The sequence below is a fragment of the Argopecten irradians genome, chromosome 7 (assembly GCF_041381155.1).
Source record: "Argopecten irradians isolate NY chromosome 7, Ai_NY, whole genome shotgun sequence".
Taxonomy (NCBI): domain Eukaryota; kingdom Metazoa; phylum Mollusca; class Bivalvia; order Pectinida; family Pectinidae; genus Argopecten; species Argopecten irradians.
Window position 1 is genome coordinate 10,155,768 of NC_091140.1, and position 22,623 is coordinate 10,178,390.

Consider the following 22,623-nt stretch of genomic DNA (forward strand, 5'->3'; position numbering starts at 1 on the left):
TGCCATCTATGGTCACTGAGGGTTCACAAGAATGAGGAATTGTGCTTCATACGAATTAAGGAAAAGCAACTCAACCCTTCGCTGAATGTGGCTCTGGTGTCTTTTCCATCCTACCGGAGAGGTCTGGAACATCATATACGATATGTGAATCACTAGGTTGAAAACAGGATGAGCTCCCACATCCGCGAACCCGATGTTATTGATGTTACCTCTGGCCATGGACGGTTGACAAGTTAGAACTACGATGGTAAACCGGTAATGTAATGTCACATCAGCTCATCAGCTCATCGACACTCTGGCGAGAAGCACGCACAACGATAATGCTTATCATTAAGAACTATTGAAAGAAATATGTGATACTGCAGTAACCATCTGATATTTCCTTACGTTATACACAGAAAAATAAAGTTAACAGTGGTACGCTATTTCTAAAAGAAACAAATTTCGGAAAGTGTCGTGGTATTAACGGAAACAAATGTTTTCTTCAGTTTTAATTTGATACCCTATTAGTTGGCGTTGTGCTGTAAAAATTCATTTTGAGACGCTACTAGTCTACAAACTTTCGAACATGAAAATGGATTATGTTAGGAAATTATCAAGTCCCACTTAGATATTAAGCCAACTTAAATTCAAATGTGTTAAGATATGAATCGTCAATTGCCAATGTTATCTTCAGGAAATTCTAAGACATCCGGAAACAGTAGTGTCAGCGGTTTGGAAAAAACAGCAATCATACATCCTGTATACGCATCCGGTGATGTTTTGTAAACCAAATGATGGTATAGCAATAATTCTCTTTTGCATTTCTGTATAGTTTTGTTGTTGTTGTTTTTACTAATTGATAAGAAGTCAAATAACTGATTACGAATAATAGTTTCTTGTTGGGAAACAATTATAGCTGCGTCAAGCCAAATATGAAAAAATTGCTAAAATATTACCATTTTTGAGCTTAAAATCTTATCTTTTCATTTCCTGCGTACACATCACTATTTATATAGGATTATTTGGTCCTTTTATGTATTTGTTGTTCGATTGTGGTAATTTTGATACCTCATTTGTTTACTTCGGTTGAAAAATGTCTATGACTATTTTTAACTTTTTCGTGAAATTCGAGATAGCGGCCATCTTGATAACGTCATAACCGGAGCTTATATAATGTAAACATTGTTTGTTGTTGTTGTTGTTGTTGTTTTTACTGATTAATAAGAGGTCAAATAACTTATTAGAAATAATAGTTTGCTGCTGGCAAGCATTTTTGCTGCGTCAAGCCAAATATGAAAAATTTGCTAAAAAATTACCATTTTTGAGCTTAAAATCCGTTTTTTCATTTCCTGCGTAGAAATAACTTCATATATTGGATTATATGGTCCTGATTTGTATTTGTTGTTCTATTGTGGTCATTTTGATGCCTCATTTGTCTTCTTCGGTTGAAAAATGTCAATGTTATGACTATTTTTCAATCTTTAGTGAAATTCGAGATGGCGGCCATCTTGATGACGTCATAACCGAAAGTTCATCCCAGTTTATACAATGTTGCCTCTCGATTTCGTTATCAGTGGGTCATAAGGCTTCAGAAAAACATTTGTTCGTAAAGTTGTAGGGGGGGGAGGGTCACGTGGACCCCCCGAGTTCCCGGCCTAATATAATTTGTTGAGTAATTTAAATGAATAAATTATTGGCACCATAGTAATACACATATTAAGATTTGTTCTTGCCGACAATAGATGAAATAAAAATGCTGTAATCTAAGTTGGATAAGCATCGTGGTAAGAGAAAAAGTGAAAAGTTTTTCACTGTCAATCCGTTTTGAAATTTTATATGTTCATGTCAGATATGGGATAAAAAAGAGATAATATAAATGTTATATGAATCAATATAGTAATAATATTACAATGTTATGACCACCATGCTATACTGTATGTTTTGTCTTGAACTTCTATCTTGCAGTACCTAAAACACTGTGACGAAATTTATGTGATGGATGACGGTGAAATAACCGAGCATGGTACACACGAAGACCTGTTGGCACTGCATGGACAATACACTAAAGTTATGGAGCAGTATAATTCCAAAATGGACATAAATAGTGCAGGTAATCCCTTGTTAATTAATGTAGTTCTCCTGTACATAACTAGGCAACGCATGTCATGTTGCTATGTAGTCTAACAGTTGTGCGGTGCAAGATAAAGTTCGACGGAATCGTTGACGGCTTACCATTTTGATGGGTTTGTTTGAGAACGTAAAAATGATCTAAATCCACTTCGCTATCATATAGAATGTCTGTATTATTACTTGTTTCACAAAAGACACATTTTTTCCTTGTATATTATAAGATCAGTGTTTACCTGTGTATTACAGAAAATGTTATCATTTTGGATTCTAAAGTGTCTTCCATTACAGACGATAACAGCATAAAGGATGATGACAACGACGATGATAACGGCGATGAATCAATAGCAAAAAATGAAATTACAAAGCAGAATAATGTTAAGAATCCTATAGATACTGCGTCGACCAACACCAACCACGAAAAGGGTATGTAATGTTAGAAGGCCCAAACAAGAAAAAAAATATAAAGGCCAACTACATTTCCGGAAAAATAAAGTAAAAGTATAACATGGAAATATCTATCTTCCTCTACACCAAACCAATACAAAAATACCTGTGTAAATCGCAGTGTTGTCCGCGGAGATAATTAAAAACGCGATGATTAGGACGACGGCGGCTGACATCAGAAGGCCCCATGATGGAAAATTAACATTTAGAGAGTAATAAAGCCATGTCCTCTGTTTATTTTGTTGGTAAATACTTTTGTGCTATTATCGCTTATTTTAAGTTTATGATCTGCGTCTCTCGTCATTGGTTTAACGACGTTTTTCAGAAATTCACCTAACATAATTAAAACACACAAAAGGTTATTGATGTCCTTTCATATCAACACATCATGAAATATTCAATCACAATTATTGTTTTGGAAACGTTGTTTGCCCCCCCCCCCCCCCGCAATGAAATTAAGGGGAGAATACTTGAATCGGGTTGTCCGTCTGTAGACACAACTTTGTCTGGCAAACTCCTTTTAAACTATTTGACAAATTTTAATAAAATTTGGCGCACAGAACCCTGATATAAAGTGGAGTAGAGTAAAATATATAGAGTTCTGGTGCACAGAACCCTGACATACTTTGTAAAGGGGAGTAGAGTAAACTATATAGAGGCCTGAAATATTCCCTATTATTGGAGTTATTACTAATTAAAAGGCTTAATTAGCCAGAGCAAGGGTGTTAGTCATAGTTTCTATTGTTATATTGAATTTGACTTAAATTGGATACCAAAATCGTACTTTCCATTCCAGGCATTTTGACTGACAGAGAAACTTCTGTTATTGGGGACATTACCATGGAGACGTACAAGAGCTACATCAACGCTGCTGGTGGCATGATAGTGACGTTGTTGGTACTCCTGGTGTACACGTGTACTATATCGTCTGTCTCCTTCAGTGAGTGGTGGCTAGGTATCTGGATTAAAGGGACGGTAGGTGTAGTATTGGAACTGTGAAATGGAAATGCAATCTGTTTCTTCTGGCTGTTAAATATTTACTATTTATGATATAATTATGGGAATTTAATTTGAAGACAGGCATTAAAGTTCCTAATTTTTTTTTCATTTACACTTTCACTGCTCTTCGCATCGATAAAAAAATAGTAAACTTCGATCACTTAATTTCCCATTAAAGATGCTCCACCGCTGACAAATGGTATTTTTTCACTATTAAAAACTCGAGCAGACGATTTAGTATTTTTCTTCAGTTACAAAAGTTACTTACTTTACACCATTACCACCATTGAAAAGTTTGAGCTTCTAATTTTACTTCAAGTTAAAAATATGAAAAATAATTAATTGCATCCCGAAAAAAATCCGTACCACTATATCCTATATGAAATGAACTACTGAATGCGCATGTACCAAAGGCAAGATAAATTATTTTATATTATTTTTTGTGTTAATTAGACTATTATATACACGATTAAACACCAATTATTGTTCAAATGATGAATATCATTTTTGGTCTGTCGGCGGTGGAGCATCTTTAAAGATGCATGGTCACGCGCTGACCTCTGATCGGATTGAGAATACATTTTGACATTGATTACATTGTGACTTTGTTTTACGCCACTTTAGTATTGAATTAACTTTCTATGATGAGGCCCATAGACAGAATGCTTGATAATGTGTTATCAGAAAGTATCAGTACTATATAGATAATGTAGAAGAAAAGCTGAATACATGTACTTTGATGAAACGCTGACTTAGACTCAAACCCACTAAAATGCTGACCACCCAACGCAGTGAGGTGTACCACTCATCTAAGAAGGCGAACGCGAATTATTACGATAATGAACAGTTCAATGCACAATAGAAATAATAGTTTGCATAAAACCATGCTCAAAATATAAACAAACGGAGTTTATTGACATTACGCGTAAACGTCCATTATAACGTTACGATTCCGCGAGTGTCAAAACCAACAACAATGAGGAAACCGTCAACATTTCAAATCGGTGTTTCTCTTCTTACTTTATTCAAAATTTTAATCCCAAAAACAACAGTTGACAATGAAGTTATCGCATTTCAAGGATAACACTGAATTCCTAATTTAAAACAGTTTATTGATCTCCGAAATTATCGACCATGTTATTGAACTATATCGTAACCATAGACACAGTGGTATGGTTTCACACCTGGTTTAGTTAGTAGCGGGGAAGGGGCAAAGTTTTGTAATTTTAAGTGTTATTGCTGCTGCGATCTGCTGCGATTGTTATCGCTATTCTTGTTGTTGACGATGATGATAATTGTGGTGGTTGTGATGATGATGACAACAACAATATGATGATTAATTAATAGCCTTTGTATTCCATTTACAGACAGAGACAGTTAAATCAAAACTGTCTTCCCAGAATCATATAACTGACTCAATGGAGAATAATGTAACATTACACAATGTAACAACAAACACAACATTATCCTCCTGGGCAATGAAAGAGCTACAAGAAGAAAAGGAATGGTATTTGAGTATCTATTCTTATACCATTCTAGTAACAGTATTGTTCACTTTCTTTAAAGGACTAACAGTTGGAAGGGTGCGTAAATGTTGATTGTATGTGTTAAAGTAAGTTAGTGCGAACCAATCTAATTGAAATAAAATCTTTCATTAATCTATGTATGGTTTGAACCCTTATTGGCTCCTAAATCCATAAATTGTTCACCTACAGGTAAGTGATAAGTTATAACGTTGTTATATTTAAAATATATAGTACATCCCTAATGTGTCTATGATGGTAGCTTTATATTGTTAGAGTTCTAGTTACCATAGTTACTATTCGAAATATGCATAAATTAAGACAAATTCGAGATAGAGTCATCTTTGACCTATTTTTTATTTTCGACAAGAAATAATACAGCAGAATATTGAACAAACTCATTAATTACTGTGAATATGACGATACTTACAATGTATCGTTAGGTAAATATATTAAGCTTGAAAGTTTTTTCAGGGAACAAATAGGCAAACAATGATCACATTTTTAATTTTGATATGCATAATTCAGATGGCTACCTTGGCAACTACATTTTCACTGATACCTTGCTATTATATTTATTATATCAGTGAATAACAGGATTGAAAAATATGTCAAATGGCCCACACCATTCCTATCCCTTTACACTACGTTTATGGAAGCGTAGTCTTGTGGAAGATCTTTAAATGTTCTTTTTAATCTTTGGTTTTTGGTGGTTTAAAAAATAAGAGATATTTTAGATATTGTAATGCAGAAAGTATCAATGAATGTATGGCTTATTACTGCATAGTTGATATTAGTAAAATAATAATATGAAAAGTCCTAAGACATTTTCTTCCAGGTGATAGTAAGGGCTGCTGTCAAGCTACACAACATTGCTGTAGCCAGAGTTATCCACGCACCCATGCGCTACTTTGACGCTAATCCACCCGGTAGACTTCTCAATCGGTTCTCCCGGGACGTAGAGGACGGTTAGTATATAGATTAAAACCATACCGACAATGATATTTCTATTTCTTATATAGAGACATCCTAGATCGTCAAAAGGTCATGATTACAGAATGGATTGCTGTGAATGCAACATCTAACGGTTGTGTATATCGCATTAAACAAAACAGAAACATTTTCCCGATTGAAATATCGCGTTATATACATATTGAGCATAATTTGGGAGAACATGTTCCTAAATATACATGCAGAGAAACTTATATTGACGTTATATTGACGTCATCAGAAATAATAAAACAATAATATAGGAATGACACATATCCAAATTAATCAATTAATGAATTAAAGAGATAATGTGTACAGTAAGCTGTTGTTCGGTTCTATTGACGTTGCCATATTTTATTTAATGTTGAAATGGAAAACATTATCTGAATTAATTGACTGTTCCGGTGGACATATGTCTTCCTAGCTATAAATTTATTGAGTATCTCCAGCCGACATGCTCCCAATTATACATTAGTTGACTGTTTTCAATGTTCCGCTCGTCATGTTTCATCCTAATTATTAATTTAAGGACTGTTTTCTATGTTGCAGTCGATATATTCCTCCCTAATCTGATGGACAATCTGCTCCAAATTCTAATCACAATAGTGGCAGCCCTCGCCACCACAGCTTATAACTTTCCATGGTTTCTCATCGCTATTGTTCCTATCGGATTTTATTTCTACGTAGTCAAGGTGATGACATCGTCGTCTATTCGAAGTTTTAAGCGACTTGAAAACGTATTGAGATCTCCACTTATAAATCATTTGACGATAACATGCAATGGACTGAGTACCATTGTTGCTTACCACCAAGAGGAAAACTTCATCCGTGTGTAAGTTATATGCCAAAATATGCATTTAAATTGTATCCTCCCTACCGGAAGACGAAAACACGCCCATCTTTTTCAAACTTTGATCAAATCAACGGTACCTAAGTAACTAGAGCACTCCAGTTAAAGATACACGTATAACGAAACAGTTTATGAAAATATTAGTAGGGCATTTGTGCACGATTTGAAATTTATTCCATTTTTTTAAAATGAAAGAATCAGTTATTCAAATACATTGTGTATCGTAATTATCAACTTATCAATGCTGGGCAATGTTTTATCAAAGGTGTAGTGAGCACTCGGACGCGACCTCCATGGCTCTGCTGTTGTTTGAAGGCAGTATGAGGTGGATGAGTCTGAGAATGGACCTCGGTGGTGCTGCTGTAGCCATTGTTACCACTATTACCGTATTGTTCACAAAGGGCACCATATCACCCGCCTTGGCAGCACTCTCTCTTAGTATGTCTCTCAAGGTAGGCAACAACTCTGAGATAGGTAGGTTACACTTCTAAACGATTGGCAGCCATGTTATTTAGTATGTCTCTCAAGGAAAGCAACAACACTTAGAAAACCAAATCAACAATTTTAAAAGATTGTCAGACCAGTCTCTCATTATGTACGTCAAAGGTTTCAAAACAACATTTACCTAGTTACAAATATCAGATACTGACCATGAAAAAGCTTGCAGCCCTGTATCTCTTACCACATGACTGGTATGTCTGTCAATGCATGTCAACAGCAAACCTAAAGATTCTGAAAGTTTATCAAAGAAGTCAACAACGCTATAAGACCATTCTAAAAGTTCGACACCTCTGTCCGTCAATATGTCCAACAAGGGATCCATTCGAATTTATGAACCAAAGCTTATAATGTGTTTTCTATAATTTTGATAGCAATATTTTATTGATTTTGCCATTTCTTGAATCTAAACGTTATGAATCTATTATCCTTAGTTATGATAAATAATTCGCTGGTGTTTAGAATTCGCTGATTTCAATAAAAGAACCGCGAATATAGCAAAAAGTATCCGCCAGCGAATTAAACCGCTATATTGTAGGCAAATCATGCAAACATTGGTTTATACGCACACAATCACATGGACTGTGCCGTTCCATTGCTGCGCGTCGTGTTATTCCAACAGAAGTCCATTAGGTAATATGAGTTACAAATATTTCGAGTTTAAGAATGAAGATAAAAGGTGTTGCAATCTTGGTAATGTTGGGAAAACTAACATCGTGTAGATATTAAGCTGTATCGATGATGTACATGGTTAAAATGATGAAATAACGATGTTGATGATGATTTGTTTTGTTTTTCTTCTTATTTTCAGGTGTCCTCTATGATCCAATACTTCGCCCGTATGCTCAATGAGACGGAAGCTAGATTTACATCTGTGGAACGAATGCATGAGTATGAGGTAGGTATAGTTAATGTGACCAAATGGTTTCTATAAATTTATGACATTCCATTGATATAACAAAAGTTATATCTATTTTCATTTTTGGACTTTTTTATTATCACATTCTATTTTAGAGCCTCGTTATAGAGAAGGAGACCGGAAGTATGGAGGTGGACAGGAAGTGGCCTAATGATGGCAGGATCACCTTTTCTGATGTATTGATGAAATACCGTAGTGACATGGATCCAGTGCTTCATAAAATCAGTTTTGACATCCTTCCCAGACAGAAGGTCGGGATTGTGGGTCGAACGGGAGCAGGTGTGGACCTAATTTGTTTGCCGATAGGGGTTAAACCATAGCCAGTAGAAGACAAATATTACTTTCATACTTTTATTTGAAGGATGTCTTTTAACGAGTTTACTTGATTCAATAGCCTCTTGTCTCCTTTTTCATTGTAGTTACTTGATATCTGAGTAGAGATATGTAAAAACTGTACTCGAATGTAAGAAATGTTTCATTTTTGGTAAAACAAACATGAAACATAGAGACCAGTTTTCCTAAATTGTCTAAAGAAAAATATGCTTTAAAAACGAAAAACGACAAATCGTAACATCCAAAAGTTTAAGTCCGGATTAGCTTGACCACTGGCATGTCTTGCTAAGGTCGAACATCAATATGAAAACATCTTACTCGTAATATCTTAAGAAAGCAAAGTTACTTCCTTCGAACAGTGTAATCACTTTTTTTATTGTGTCCTTTTTATGATTGAATTTGCATAAACTGCGTGATGGTTGAACAGGTATTCTTTCAAATTGATTGATGAATCCTAGACAGCAAAATTATATATCAACTTGAAAATCCGATCTTTGTAGTAATCTTATGTTTGGTGGTGTATCTAGGAAAATCATCACTGGCTGCTGCTCTGTTCCGACTGACGGATCTATCGGGAGGTCACGTGGTTATTGATGACGTCGACATCAAATCTATATCACGGAAAGTTTTGCGTTCAAACTTATCATCAATTCCACAAGATCCTGTTCTTTTTGCCGGTACACTCAGGTAAATTTTTAAAAAAATTAATTCATAAAAATACATGGTACATGGCTGACGAATGGTTTCTGCTCTTTATCAAAATTAAGAGCAGACGAATAAGTATTTTTCTTTAGTTACAAAAGGTACTTACTTTACAAAATTACAACCATTGAAAAGTTTGAGCTTTTAATTTAACTTCAAGAAAAAAATCATTAGAAATAATTTATTGCGTATCCAAAAAATCCATGACACAATGTCCTATGTACCAAAAGCAAAATAAATTATTTTCTATTATTTTTGTGTTAATTAGACATTAATATTTAAGAACATACTCTGTCGTCGGTGGAACATATATAAACCAATTCATTTGATCGTATATAATTTTTGCGGCTTTATTATTTCCAACATATTTAAACAAATCAAGGGATACGATTGGTTCATATAAACGTTTGACACAAATAAAAGCGAAGCTTTTAAATTTGCGTTCGAGCGTTTTTGTGAAAAATTGCATCTCTCGAACTTTAAGCGGTTTGCAGTAACAAGAAAAGAAATGATAACATCTTATAATGTGTAATTTTTATTTGATATCGTAAGATTCGATTATATTAAGCGTAAGATTCGATTATATTAAGGTATACTGTATTGAAATACGGTACACATTGATATGAATGCAACAGTTTATACATATATGCTAAAGGTATGAGGTGATGTGAAAAGTTAATTAATAAATATCCAAGCTTTAAGAAAAAAAATCTGAGGAATAAAGTTGATATCTTCTTGCTCTTTTTTAACACTTTTATCCAGTCTTTATTTTTCATCGAATACTTGTTATGAAATATGTAAATATTCGTAAATATATCAACTGTTAACGTTACTGGTAACGTTTTGTCATAATGATAATAACAAACAAAATCTACCATTAACTAGTTGTCGAAAGGACAAACTAGCGCAATTTCAGTGATTATTTTTTTCAAAAGCATATTTATAAGGTATTTAGCACGCCTTTATCTAAGCGCAAACCTTTTCTGTGCGAACAGTTTTAAACAAATGAACCCCTATTATATGTATATTTTAGCTTATCTTATATTGACATCCTTACAGATATAATTTAGATCCATTTGACACATTTACTGACGCAAAGATATGGGATGCACTGGATCAAGTTCATATGAAAGAAAAGGTTTGTTTTGAAATCGTCATAATGAAGCTTTTAGACAGTATCTAATGGTGATACTGATGGTAGTTTAAGAATTTATTTTTGATAATAATTCCTAAAAAGAGAAAATAATCGAAAATAACACCATCATCTTGGTATGAAACGGCCGATAAAAGATTAAAGATGATCTTGCATGAAAATGTTTTTAGGAATTAAACTTGATAGTATTGGACAAGTAGTTTTCATCATTATTATTTCCCTCATTTAGATGTTACTTCTTGATCTGAACCTGGAGTTACATATCGAGGAGAATGGAGAGAACTTTTCTGTTGGTGAAAGGCAACTTATATGCTTAGCACGCGCGATTCTCCGACAAAATAAGGTAGTAAAACATTGTACAAAGAATTTATCATCACAGGAAAAAGTAAATACAATAATAACAATGAATAAATAAAAATATCCATCACGGGAAAGAAGAAAATAATAACGATAAAAAATAAAAATCCAAAATACAGGAATTGTTAGAAATAATATAAAAGTAAAAACGATGCTTATGTTTTTTGTAACATTATCTTTGTGTTATGTTTTGATATATTAAGGAGCAACCTAGCGGTAATCTAGTGAAAATATAAAAAAAATTAAACTTCAGATCCTTGTACTTGACGAAGCCACAGCGTCCATAGACACATCCACAGACGCTATGATCCAGGAGACGATCCGAGAGAGCTTCTCCGACTGTACCGTCCTGACGATCGCCCATAGACTCAACACCGTACTACATTGTGACGTTATACTCGTCATGGAAGCCGGTAGAATAATAGAAATGGGAAATCCACAAGTTTTGATGCAAAATCCATCTTCCCATTTTAGCAATATGATTCGCGCTCAAACTGTGCTGTCACTGGACTCTTAATAAATAAAATTTTTGATACAGTATATTGTTTTGCTGTTGAACATCAGTTCGTTAAGGATCTGCTCTGTTGAGGTTTCAGTCTCGTTGAAGTCTCGTTTATCAAGGAGTATGTGTGATTTTCAATTGTTTTAATTTTTAGCCATATAAATAATATGTCAAAAAATAGATTTGTATTGCTTAGAGAATTTTTCAAACAGAAATTATCGATTCAGCAACCATTTTGAAAAGGTGCATTGCTTACACTTTGTAGAGAGATGAAATTTCACTTTATTACTTCAATGATTTTACTTAAAGATACTCCACCGCTGACAAATGGTAGTTTTTCTCTATCAAAAACAGGAACAGACGAATTAGTATTTTTCTTCAGTAAAAAAAGTTTTTTACTTTACACCATTAACTCCATTCGAAAGTTTGAGCTTATTATTATATATATATTGAAAATTATTTATTGCGTTCCGAAACAATTCTGTTGCATTATGTCCTACATGGAATGAAGTACTGATTACGCATGCACCAGAAGCAAAACACATTATTTATATATATATTATTTTTTGTTGCTAATTATATATATATATATATATATACACGATTAAACACCAATTATTGTTCAAATGATGAGTATTGTTTATGTCGGCGGTAGAACATCTTTACTGTCGACGCAATAATAGTGTGAACGGTTTCGGTTGATCACTACATCACTCTAGATATATTGCTATTGCCTGGCAAGCTGTCGCTACACTCTAGATATATTGGTCACTGGTGTTGGTCATGTTACCTCGACGGTGCCGTCAGGTGGCGCTGTTACGTCATACACACGTGTTGCGTAAAACACGCTGAGCTATTGTCAAAATGTACGACTTTGTTGAGCGATATATAGCTGACAATGCAAGTTAAAAAGTTTTAAATTGTGATTAAAAAAATTAAGCACACTTTTATTTCAAGAATCGTTTATGAGACAACCCCCTATCAAGGCCAGCCATTTTTATTTTTCGCTCTGTCTGTATCCGGTGCTCTCACCGACCCCTATATAATGCGCGTGAATCGACACACGTGCGCTCAGTCTATACACGTACATACACACCTGACAGTTGTCCACTGTGTATCACCTACTATTACGTAAACAAAACACTTACCTATAAAGGTATATGGGGCTTGTTTGGCAACAAAATACATCAAATCCTCTAAGCTGTCATTTACATGTTTGTCAAAATAAAATTTCCACACAAATGAATAGAAATCCAAATGATTAACCGTCCATATATCTCCACGTATATTATCGTAACCGATGTACTCGACTGGCCATGTGCACGTGAATACCTGTCCCGAACAAGTGACAACTAGGCCGTTTTCATTTAGTTGGAACAATCGGTTCGACCGTTTGTTAAAGTCATTATTTCAAGTATAAATCTTGACGGACCTGCAGTTTTTGATACAGGCCTGTGAGGACTTTTTCAAGGCTCGCCTGAAAACAATATAAAATCACCAGGTCCGTCTTTGATTAATAAACGAACGACTTGGTCCAATCAGTCAAACCGTATAATCGAAAACGGCCCTACTATACCAAGGACACACACGTGTCGGTGTACGTGTAAAACCTAGTGTATATTGAAGTGTTTCATTAGCTCGTTTTGGATATTATTTGGGATTTTGCTGACAATACATTCATGTATTATTTCAATGAAACCTTGTCAGGTGAGTGCAGTGTTTATTTTCAGTTTGACATTGTTATTTGCAATATCGGGGCATGTGTATACGAGACAAGTTATGTTTGAGATGACGCACGTGTGTCTAGTCCCGTGCTTTATATAGAGGGGTTGGCCAGTGAAGGTAACTAAGCAGAGCAAAAATAAAAATGGCTGCAACTTCCTTTGATACGACACTGTCATAACTGGGGAATGTCTCAAACAAACCCCCCCCCAAAAAATTTTATAAAAAAAAAATAAAATCATTTAAAAAAAAAAAATTCAAATGCATGCTTTTTAACTTGCATTGTCAGCTTTAACCCGGTACTGTCGTTAAATATAATGGGAAGTTAGCCGTTGATGTGTCCACTTATTTATATTTACGACCTGACACCAGTACACCAACTTGATTTGATTGCTTTTGTCATATTTATTTGATTAATCAAGAGATTGAAGCAACACATTATCTACAGTAGAATAATAAGCTTCTGGCGTTCGTAACACGAACTGTACAATACGTCCTTGCTTAGGATAACTTTTAAAATACGTTTTCAGTATCTGATAAGAGTGTTAACATTGAATAGTTTGTTATTTGAGATTTTGATGTCATACGAGTGTTCTTTTCCGTAATATAGACTGCGATACAGTTGTTACGGCATATTAGGCCTACTCCTTTTCCGGCAGTTCCAGTATCCAAGTTAACAGTAATATAACGCTGTGAACAAGTCACAGAAAATTTAAGAAAGAGGTTTAAAACAGATACTAACATCAAGATCATTACTTGTATTGCATATAATGTCTAAATCGGCAACACGTAAGCACTGACATTGAATGTTCATTGTCATCTGAATATTGTTGATTCGGTTAATATTTTATTACAGCCGGAGATCACCTAAAGTTGTCTGGAGCACGATCTAGTTAATGTTACACGTGTTTCATCTCGGAAGTGTGGTATGGAAGCACAATGTGTTGCAAACAATACAGACTCGTACTTTTTTAATGTAACAGAAGTCTGGAGATTTATGGGTATGGTCAACTAGCTGGGGAGGTTTTCACTAAATATTGCAGAGAGCTCAAAACCGATCCATGACTTACTTCAAAAGGACAACGTGTGGACATGAGACACACCTCAAGCACGCGCATTTGAACTCATAAAGCAAGAACTCAAGTCCACTGAGGTGCTGTCACTATATGACCCCCAATCGATTACTAAGATGCCTCGTCCTACGGTATAGGTGGAGTTATCCTACAACGTCCTAAGGACAACGGAGAGGACGCTTGGAGGCCTGTCGGATACGCGTCACGATCAATGAGTGCCACAGAGCAGAGGTATGCACAGCTAGAAAAAGAAGCGCTAGCCGTAACATGGATGGGTGAGAAGTCCTCAGATTTGATCATAGGTATACATTTTCACATTGAAACAGACTACAAGCTTCTAGTTTCACTGTTAGGAACTAAGGCTATATCGGAGCTACCCCCAAGGGTCCATGGATTCATGATGCGCCATGTACCCGGTAAATTTCTGTATACTGTGGAGGCGATCTCCAGAGCCCCTTCAAATCAACGAGAATAGGAGGAGGAGGAATTTCAAAATGAGGTCGAACATTCGAGAAATCTACACGAGATTACGGGTTCAAACACACGACGAGTAGCCCCCATTACTCACAAGGGAATGGTGAAGCCAAGAGAGCGGTACAAACATTTAAAAGACTACTTAGTGGCTCTCAAGATCCATACTTTGCTTTACTAGCTCACCGCTACAGAACGGCTGCAGTCCTTCGGAACTACTGATGGGCCGGAAACTTCGAACAACACTTCCGGGGAATCCAACAAATTTCTCTTCTAAGTGACCAGACCTTGAATAAATTCGTGATCAAGAACGGGTTAATCGAACATCTCAAAAAATCTACTGCGATAGTTCACACCGTGCAGTTCGACGCTCAGAGTTACATCCCGGAGATACAGTGTGAGTAAAAGGTTCCGGTGGTGGGCTCAGTGGTACCATTACCAAATCACTGAATGGTAGCTCATACTCTGTCACCACATCATCAGAAAAGATTAGACGAAACAGGAGACAGCTTGTCTAATCTCCAGCTATGAGTCCAGATATTCCCCAGTCCAGTGGATGTGGAGACGTCCTAACGTGTGATGTGAAAGAACCAAATGGACTGAAGGAAACAATTCCCCAGTTGAAACATCTAGGTCAACTGGGTCTCCTAGGTCAAAAACGAAGTCAAATGCAACTGTCAGTAAAGGTTCAGATCTAGAAGTAGGGTCTAGGAGTGACATTACTGTCACACGTTCAGGTAGAGCATCAGTTGCCCCAAAGAGGTTATTATTATCTAGTCAAACGTTGAGATAAATCTTATGTAGAATTAAGTTACTCGTATTATACCCAGAAAGGGAGATGTTGAGTTATACATAGATATATGTACTAGAGCTACATTATATGAAACAGACTTTAGTTATACTATAAGCGCTTCATTGATACAGACTATAGCTAAGCCTCGTTTCGGGGTTACCTGCCAAGATGGATGCTGTGTACTAACGAGTTATGTTTACCATGCCAAATTGGTACAGTTATGCAGTTTACCAGTGTCTCTACGTCATACATACAACAACACAACAAGGATGACCTATAATTTTTGTGTCAGATACTTTAATTCAAATTATATATTGTAAACATGTTTATTATTTATGTACAAAAATGAGTACAGGAAAATATTTTTTGATTTGAAGCAAGCAAAACAGTTTTCTAAATTTTAATCTAAAAAACCGCTTTTGACAACTATATACAAAAGCGAAATGTTCTGGAGTTATCCCCCTTTTTTATTGATTTCTGTATATTGAACAAATTTTACCCCTCATTATCAAACATTTATATAACTTCATTACAGTGCAAACAAGTGTTACAGCTTTTCATGATAAAATATAGTGTTACAAGAACGAATAACAGAAATGAGAAACCAGCAGCTAAATTCAAAACACAATTTAATTATATATACAATATTATACAGAGATGGTTTACAACAACTAAAGTAATTGGTGGTGGTACAAGAGTAATACGATGATTTAAAATGTTACTTATCTGTATGCGAATGTCCTGGTATAATCCTTGGTCCTTCCAGGTTTCAAATCAACAATAATCACAAATCCACAAGTAAAATGAATGTCCACAGATGATTTGTAAAGTTCCAGGCAATATGAATAAATCCACACAAAGTGTTGTAATAATCCACAGATAAAGTCACAATATCTCTCCCAATAGCATCTAATATGGCACTGTACAATTCTTGATATGTCTCATTACAGGTCTCATTACAGTTCTGATTAGCCTTTGACAGCTGGAGTATATATAGCTAAACCCTAATTCAAGAATATTGGGGAACCTTCTACTTCTAGAAATATCTAACTAAAAACAGTACACAAATAAACACACAGAAATTTCTGGAAATAGATCATTCTAGATCTCTACTTATAATCAACATGTTTACAAACATATTTGTTTATACATGATGATATTCTAGAAAGTTCTAAAACCTTAATCAATGTTAAGACCTTTATAGGATGTATTAATGATAAAGCTATAGGAGTTATCTCCCTTATCTAATAACAACATGTATTTAGTGTCATACATAACAATAATAAATACTGCATCTTCTTGAATCTTTTCTGAATTGTTGTGATTTACCAATTTATCCAAAGTAACTTCAAATACCATTTTAGTTAAACAGCTTAAACTGGCCGGAGCTATGTGTTTGGCAATTTATAGAAACATTATATTTAAGTTTATTATTATTATTATTATTTATTAAGTTTATTAAATTGTTTAGATATAGTTTAATTGTTTGGATATAGTGTGTGTATAACAGCATATCTAAGCTTAGAAACATGATATCTCTGACAAACCTCTGTTAAGTTTTATTTGCATACATAAGGCCATCAAAACTTATTGTTTTATTTTTTGCTGAAGAATTAGGGTTAATGAGTGAATGTGAGTGATCCGCCATAACACGTAATTGAATGTGTAACCCGTACCCCCATTCAGGTTTGTTAAAAAATTTCCTCGAAACTTCATGCATATATTTATGAACTTATTTATTTGAATGAAGTTTTTCTTGAGTAGCAAAAACAAATAATCAGGATTCATCAATTTGCTTTTATGTATGAGAAAGCAAAGATTGAATTTTAGATAGTTTCGTATTGTAATTTTGTAAAAATGCTAGCTTTGCATCTACTTGTCGCGCGTCCATCATACATGATATATAATGCACATGTAGCATTTCAGGTAATAATCTATTAAGTTTCGTTAGTAAAGTTTTTAAGAAATGTTAGATTTCCATGTTGATAATTTTAAGGTGTTCATGTTTTTATTATTAACATAGTTGATAATGATAAGTCTGCTCTATAATTATAGAGTAGATCTTTGTTTTCCCAGAATTCGTCTTAATTATTTTTAAAGAGTTTATATTAGGTGATGATATAACAAATTCTGGTAGAGAGTTCCAAATTCTGACAGTTCGTTTTTCTGATTTTCCTCTAGCACTATGTTTTGGCGCCATATCTGATCATAAGCTTATACAGTTACAGCGTTCTTTATCATATAATCCAGAAATCAATTTGATCACTACAATCATGTCCCCACACATAAGCCGGTATGATAAACTGGGCAATTTAAGTTTTCAGCCTTTCCTTGTATGGCAATTACTGTAGTCTGGGCAGGCATCTGGTGGCACGTCGTTAAACACTTTCTGTCAGGTCGATTTGCTTGTACGGATACCAGATTAAACTTGGGAAATATAGCTGGGACCTGAGAAGTGATTTGTATAATGGTATAAATAACTTTGTGTCAAATAACTTTGGGTCCACATTTCTACGTAACATACCAACTTTGTTGCTGATATGGTTTTCAAAGCTTAAATCTGATACTATAATTACTGTGGGATTCCAGAAGTGACCTTTGTCAACTCTTCCCCGTAAACTGTAACTTTTTGATACCTTCCTATAAGAACGTTTGAGATCCAAGTGATTAGTTGACTTGGGAAGTTATATGCGCCTAATTTATTGAGGAGACGTTGGTGAGGGACTGTATCGAAGGTTTTCTTGTAATCTATATCGAGTGCAAGTGTCCATTTATCTAAAACTTTAAGTATTTGTAGAGAAGTGGACCTTCCTGATATGAAGCCGTACTATTTTGTAGAAAATAATTGTTGGACCTCTTGTGTTTCGTTATGTGCCCCCTTATAATGGTTTCCAGTTTTTTTACATACAACTGAGGTCAGACTGACCGGGCGATAATTTCCAGCTTCACATCTGTCACCTTTTTTGTATATGGCGCAGACTTTTGCAATTTTTCCAATCTAGAAGTAGATCCCCGGTAGTTAGTATCTGATTGAACAGGATTGTTATCGATATGCTTATATAATTTGCTGTGTTTTTCAAGTAGTGAGGGTGAAGTTCATCCTGTCCGGGGGTTTTCTCTGTTTTAAGTTTTGAAAGATAGTTATATACTTCTGTATTATATAACGATTTTTCCCTTACCTCTGATGGTGCCTTTCACTTAACTCTCTATCATATAACGATTTTTTCCTTACCTCTGATGCTGCCTTACCCTTAACTCTCTATAATATAAAGACTTTTCCCTTACCCCTGATTTTGCCTTACCCATAACTCTCTATAATATAACGGTTTTTCCCTTACTGCCTTACCCATAACTCTCTATAATAAAACAACTTTTTCCTTACATTTAATGCAGCCTTACCCTTAACTCTCTTTAATGTAACTACTTTCCCCTTACCTCTGATGCTGCCTTACCCTAAACTCTCTATAATATAACGACTTTTCCCTTACCTCTGATGCTGCCTTACCCTTAACTCTCTATAATATAACGACTTTTCCCTTACCTCTGATGCTGCCTTACCCTTAACTCTCTATAATATAACGACTTTTCCCTTACCTCTGATGCTGCCTTACCCTTAACTCTCTATAATATAACGACTTTTCCCTTACCTCTGATGCTGCCTTACCCTTAACTCTCTATAATATAACGACTTTTCCCTTACCTCTGATGCTGCCTTACCCTTAACTCTCTATAATATAACGACTTTTCCCTTACCTCTGATGCTGCTGCCTTACTCTTTACTCTCTATAACATAACAACTGTTGCCTTACATCTGACGCTGCCTTGCCCTTAACTCTCTATAATATAACGACTTTTCCCTTACCTCTGATGCTGCCTTACCCGAAACTCTCTATAATATAAAGACATTTGCCTTACCTCTGATTTTGCCTTACCCATAACTCTCTATAATATATAACAACTTTTCCCTTACATTTAATACTGCCTTACCCTTAACTCTCTATAATATAACGACTTTTCCCTTACCTCTGATGCTGCCTTACTCTTTACTCTCTATAACATAACAACTGTTGCCTTACATCTGACGCTGCCTTACCCTTAACTCTCTATAATATAACGACTTTTCCCTTACCTCTGACGCTGCCTTACCCTTAACTCTCTTTAATATAACGACTTTCCCCTTGCATTTAATGCTGCCTTATCCCTAACTCTCTATAATATAACAACTTTTCCCTTACTTCTGATGCTACCTTACACTTAACTCTCTATAATATAACTCTCTATAATATAACAACTTTTCCCTTACTTCTGATGCTACCTTACACTTAACTCTCTATAATATAACGACTTTTCTTTTACCTCTGATGCTTCCTTACCCTTAACTCTCTATCATATAACGACTTTTTCCTTACCTCTGATGCTACCTTACCCTTAACTCTATCAAATAAAACAACTTTTCCCTTACTCCTGATGCTACTTTACCCTTAACTCTCTATAATATAACGACTTTTCCCTTACATTTAATGCTGCCTTACCCGTAACTCTCTATAATATAACGACTTTTGCCTTACCTCTAATGTTGTCTTACCCTTAACTTTCTATAATATAACAATTTTTACCTTACCTCTCTGATGCAGCCTCACCTCTTACTCTCTATAATATAACAACTTTTGCCTTATCTCTGACGCTGCCTTACCCTTAACTCTCTATAATATAACGACTTTCCCCTTACCTCTGACGCTGCCTTACCCTTAACTCTCTTTAATATAACGACTTTTCCCTTACCTCTGATGCTGCCTTACCCTTAACTCTCTTTAATATAACGACTTTTCCCTTACCTCTGATGCTGCCTTACCCTTAACTCTCTATAATATAACGACTTTTGCCTTACCTCTGATGCTGCCTTACCCTTAACTCTCTATAATATAACGACTTTTCCCTTGCATTTAATGCTGCCTTACCCCTAACTCTCTATAATATAACGACTTTTCCCTTACCTCTGATGCTGCCTTACCCTTAACTCTCTATAATATAACGACTTTTCCCTTACCTCTGATGCTGCCTTACCCTTAACTCTCTATAATATAACGACTTTTCCCTTACTCCTGATGCTACCTTACCCTTAACTCTCTATAATATAACGACTTTTCCCTTACATTTAATGCTGCCTTACCCGTAACTCTCTATAATATAACGACTTTTCCCTTACCTCTGATGCTGCCTTACCCTTAACTCTCTATAATATAACGACTTTTCCCTTACATCTGATGCTGCCTTACCCCTAACTCTCTATAATATAACGACTTTTCCCTTATCTCTGATGCTGCCTTACCCTTAACTCTCTTTAATATAACGACTTTTCCTTTACATTTAATGCTGCCTTACCCATAACTCTCAATTAAATAACGACATTTCTCTTATCTCTGATTTTGCCTTACCCATAACTCTCTTTAATATAACGACTTTTCTCTTACATGTAATGCTGCCTTACCCCTAACTCTCTATAATATAACGATTTTCCCCTTTACTCGGATGCTGCCTAACCCTTAACTCTCTATAATATAACAACTGTTGCCTTACCTCTGTTGCTGCCTTACCCCTAACTCCCTATAATATAACGACTTTCCCCTTACATTTAATACTGCCTTACTCTTAACTCTGTATAATATATCTACTTTTGCCTAACCTCTGAGTCTACCTTACCCTTAACTCTCTATAATATAACGACTTTTCCCTTACCTCTGATGCTGCCTTACCCTTAACTCTCTATAATATAACGACTTTTCCCTTACCTCTGATTCTGCCTTACCCTTAACTCTCTATAATATAACGACTTTTTCCTTCCCTCTGAAGCTGCCTTACCCTTAACTTTCTATAATATAACTACTTTTCCCTTACATTTGATGCTGCATTACCCTTATCTCTCTATAATATAACGACTTTTCCCTTACCTCTGATGCTGCCTTACCCTTAACTCTCTATAATATAACGACTTTTCCTTTACCTCTGATGCTGCCTTACCCTTAACTCACTATAATATAACGACTTTTCCTTTACCTCTGATTCTGCCTTACCCTTAACCCTCTGTAATGTAACGACTTTTCCTTTACCTCTGATTCTGCCTTACCCATAACTCTCTATAATATAACGAATTTTCCTTTATCTCTGACTCTGCCTTACCCTTAACTCACTATAATATCTTCATAAAAGCTTCCAGAAAATGAAACTCAAGGTTGGACTACGTGTATACAAGTAAAAGGATTCGCACGACACGGCATCGTCTATTTCCCGCCAGATAACCATCAAGCCATTACTATCAAGATCACGTTCGTTTCATACACGTTAAATCTACGAAACCCATTAGTGAAATTCTTGTCCGTCAAGATGTAGTTTTAGTACTTAAGATCATGTTTTTAACATCTATGAAAACGTCACGTATTTTGACACAACGACCACGACGCATACGCTTTCCATACAGCAGTTCTGGACGTCCAGCGGCCATCACAACATAGAAAGACGTCATTAGAGTATTGATAACGCTAACAATGATGACGTTATACGAAATAAGTAGTTCGGTCAAAGTTCAACGTGTCAGCCAATAAGAATGCGTACAGAGTTTATACCACGTGTGGTATAAACAAATTGTTAATCAACAGCTGCACTGTTTTAATTTAATGTCCTGAGACTAGAATAACACCACATATTGTGGTAGAAAAAGTGTTTATGTATTGGACTTAATCTCATGTAGTGCTGTTGAGATTGATGTGTTTCTTGTAAATTGTGGCAAAATGTGCAAACATTTGTTTATTGTAGTTACGCAAGTACCCAGGGTTGGGTTAATATTTCTGTCACAAAATAGCCAAGCTAATCCAAATGTGTATTGGTGTTTATATTAGGTACAAGGAGTGCTTGTTTGTGCAGATTCGACTTTACAAAAGTATACATCGAGTCCTTTTAGATTTTATCATCCATATAGATGTTGTAAACTATACATTTTAGTCGACAAAATCAACCAACAAACTCTGATAAAAGGAACTTTCAAACATTTCAGTACACGATATGCGTATTTCATTTTATTACAAAAGCATACATCGAATCCTTTCTTTAAAGGTGCTCCACCGCCAACATAAACGATACTTATCATTTGAACAATAATTGGTCTTTAATCGTGTATATATGTCTAAT

The 22,623-nt window shown here is 35.2% G+C and overlaps 1 protein-coding gene across 1 annotated transcript in view; it reads left to right on the top strand.

The window, feature by feature from the left end:
* LOC138327516 (ATP-binding cassette sub-family C member 5-like) overlaps nt 1–11,420 on the top strand; it is a 31,982-nt gene extending 20,562 nt beyond the window's left edge. The window contains exons 16-28 of the mRNA XM_069273674.1: nt 1,948–2,092; nt 2,401–2,535; nt 3,353–3,531; nt 4,923–5,138; nt 5,917–6,046; nt 6,618–6,900; nt 7,184–7,370; nt 8,228–8,314; nt 8,431–8,614; nt 9,196–9,355; nt 10,430–10,508; nt 10,753–10,866; nt 11,134–11,420. Of these exons, the coding sequence (XP_069129775.1) occupies nt 1,948–2,092; nt 2,401–2,535; nt 3,353–3,531; nt 4,923–5,138; nt 5,917–6,046; nt 6,618–6,900; nt 7,184–7,370; nt 8,228–8,314; nt 8,431–8,614; nt 9,196–9,355; nt 10,430–10,508; nt 10,753–10,866; nt 11,134–11,397 (2,163 nt within the window). The 3' untranslated portion in view covers nt 11,398–11,420. The remainder of the gene's footprint in view (nt 1–1,947; nt 2,093–2,400; nt 2,536–3,352; nt 3,532–4,922; nt 5,139–5,916; nt 6,047–6,617; nt 6,901–7,183; nt 7,371–8,227; nt 8,315–8,430; nt 8,615–9,195; nt 9,356–10,429; nt 10,509–10,752; nt 10,867–11,133) is intronic.
* The last annotated feature ends 11,203 nt before the right edge of the window (nt 11,421–22,623 follow it).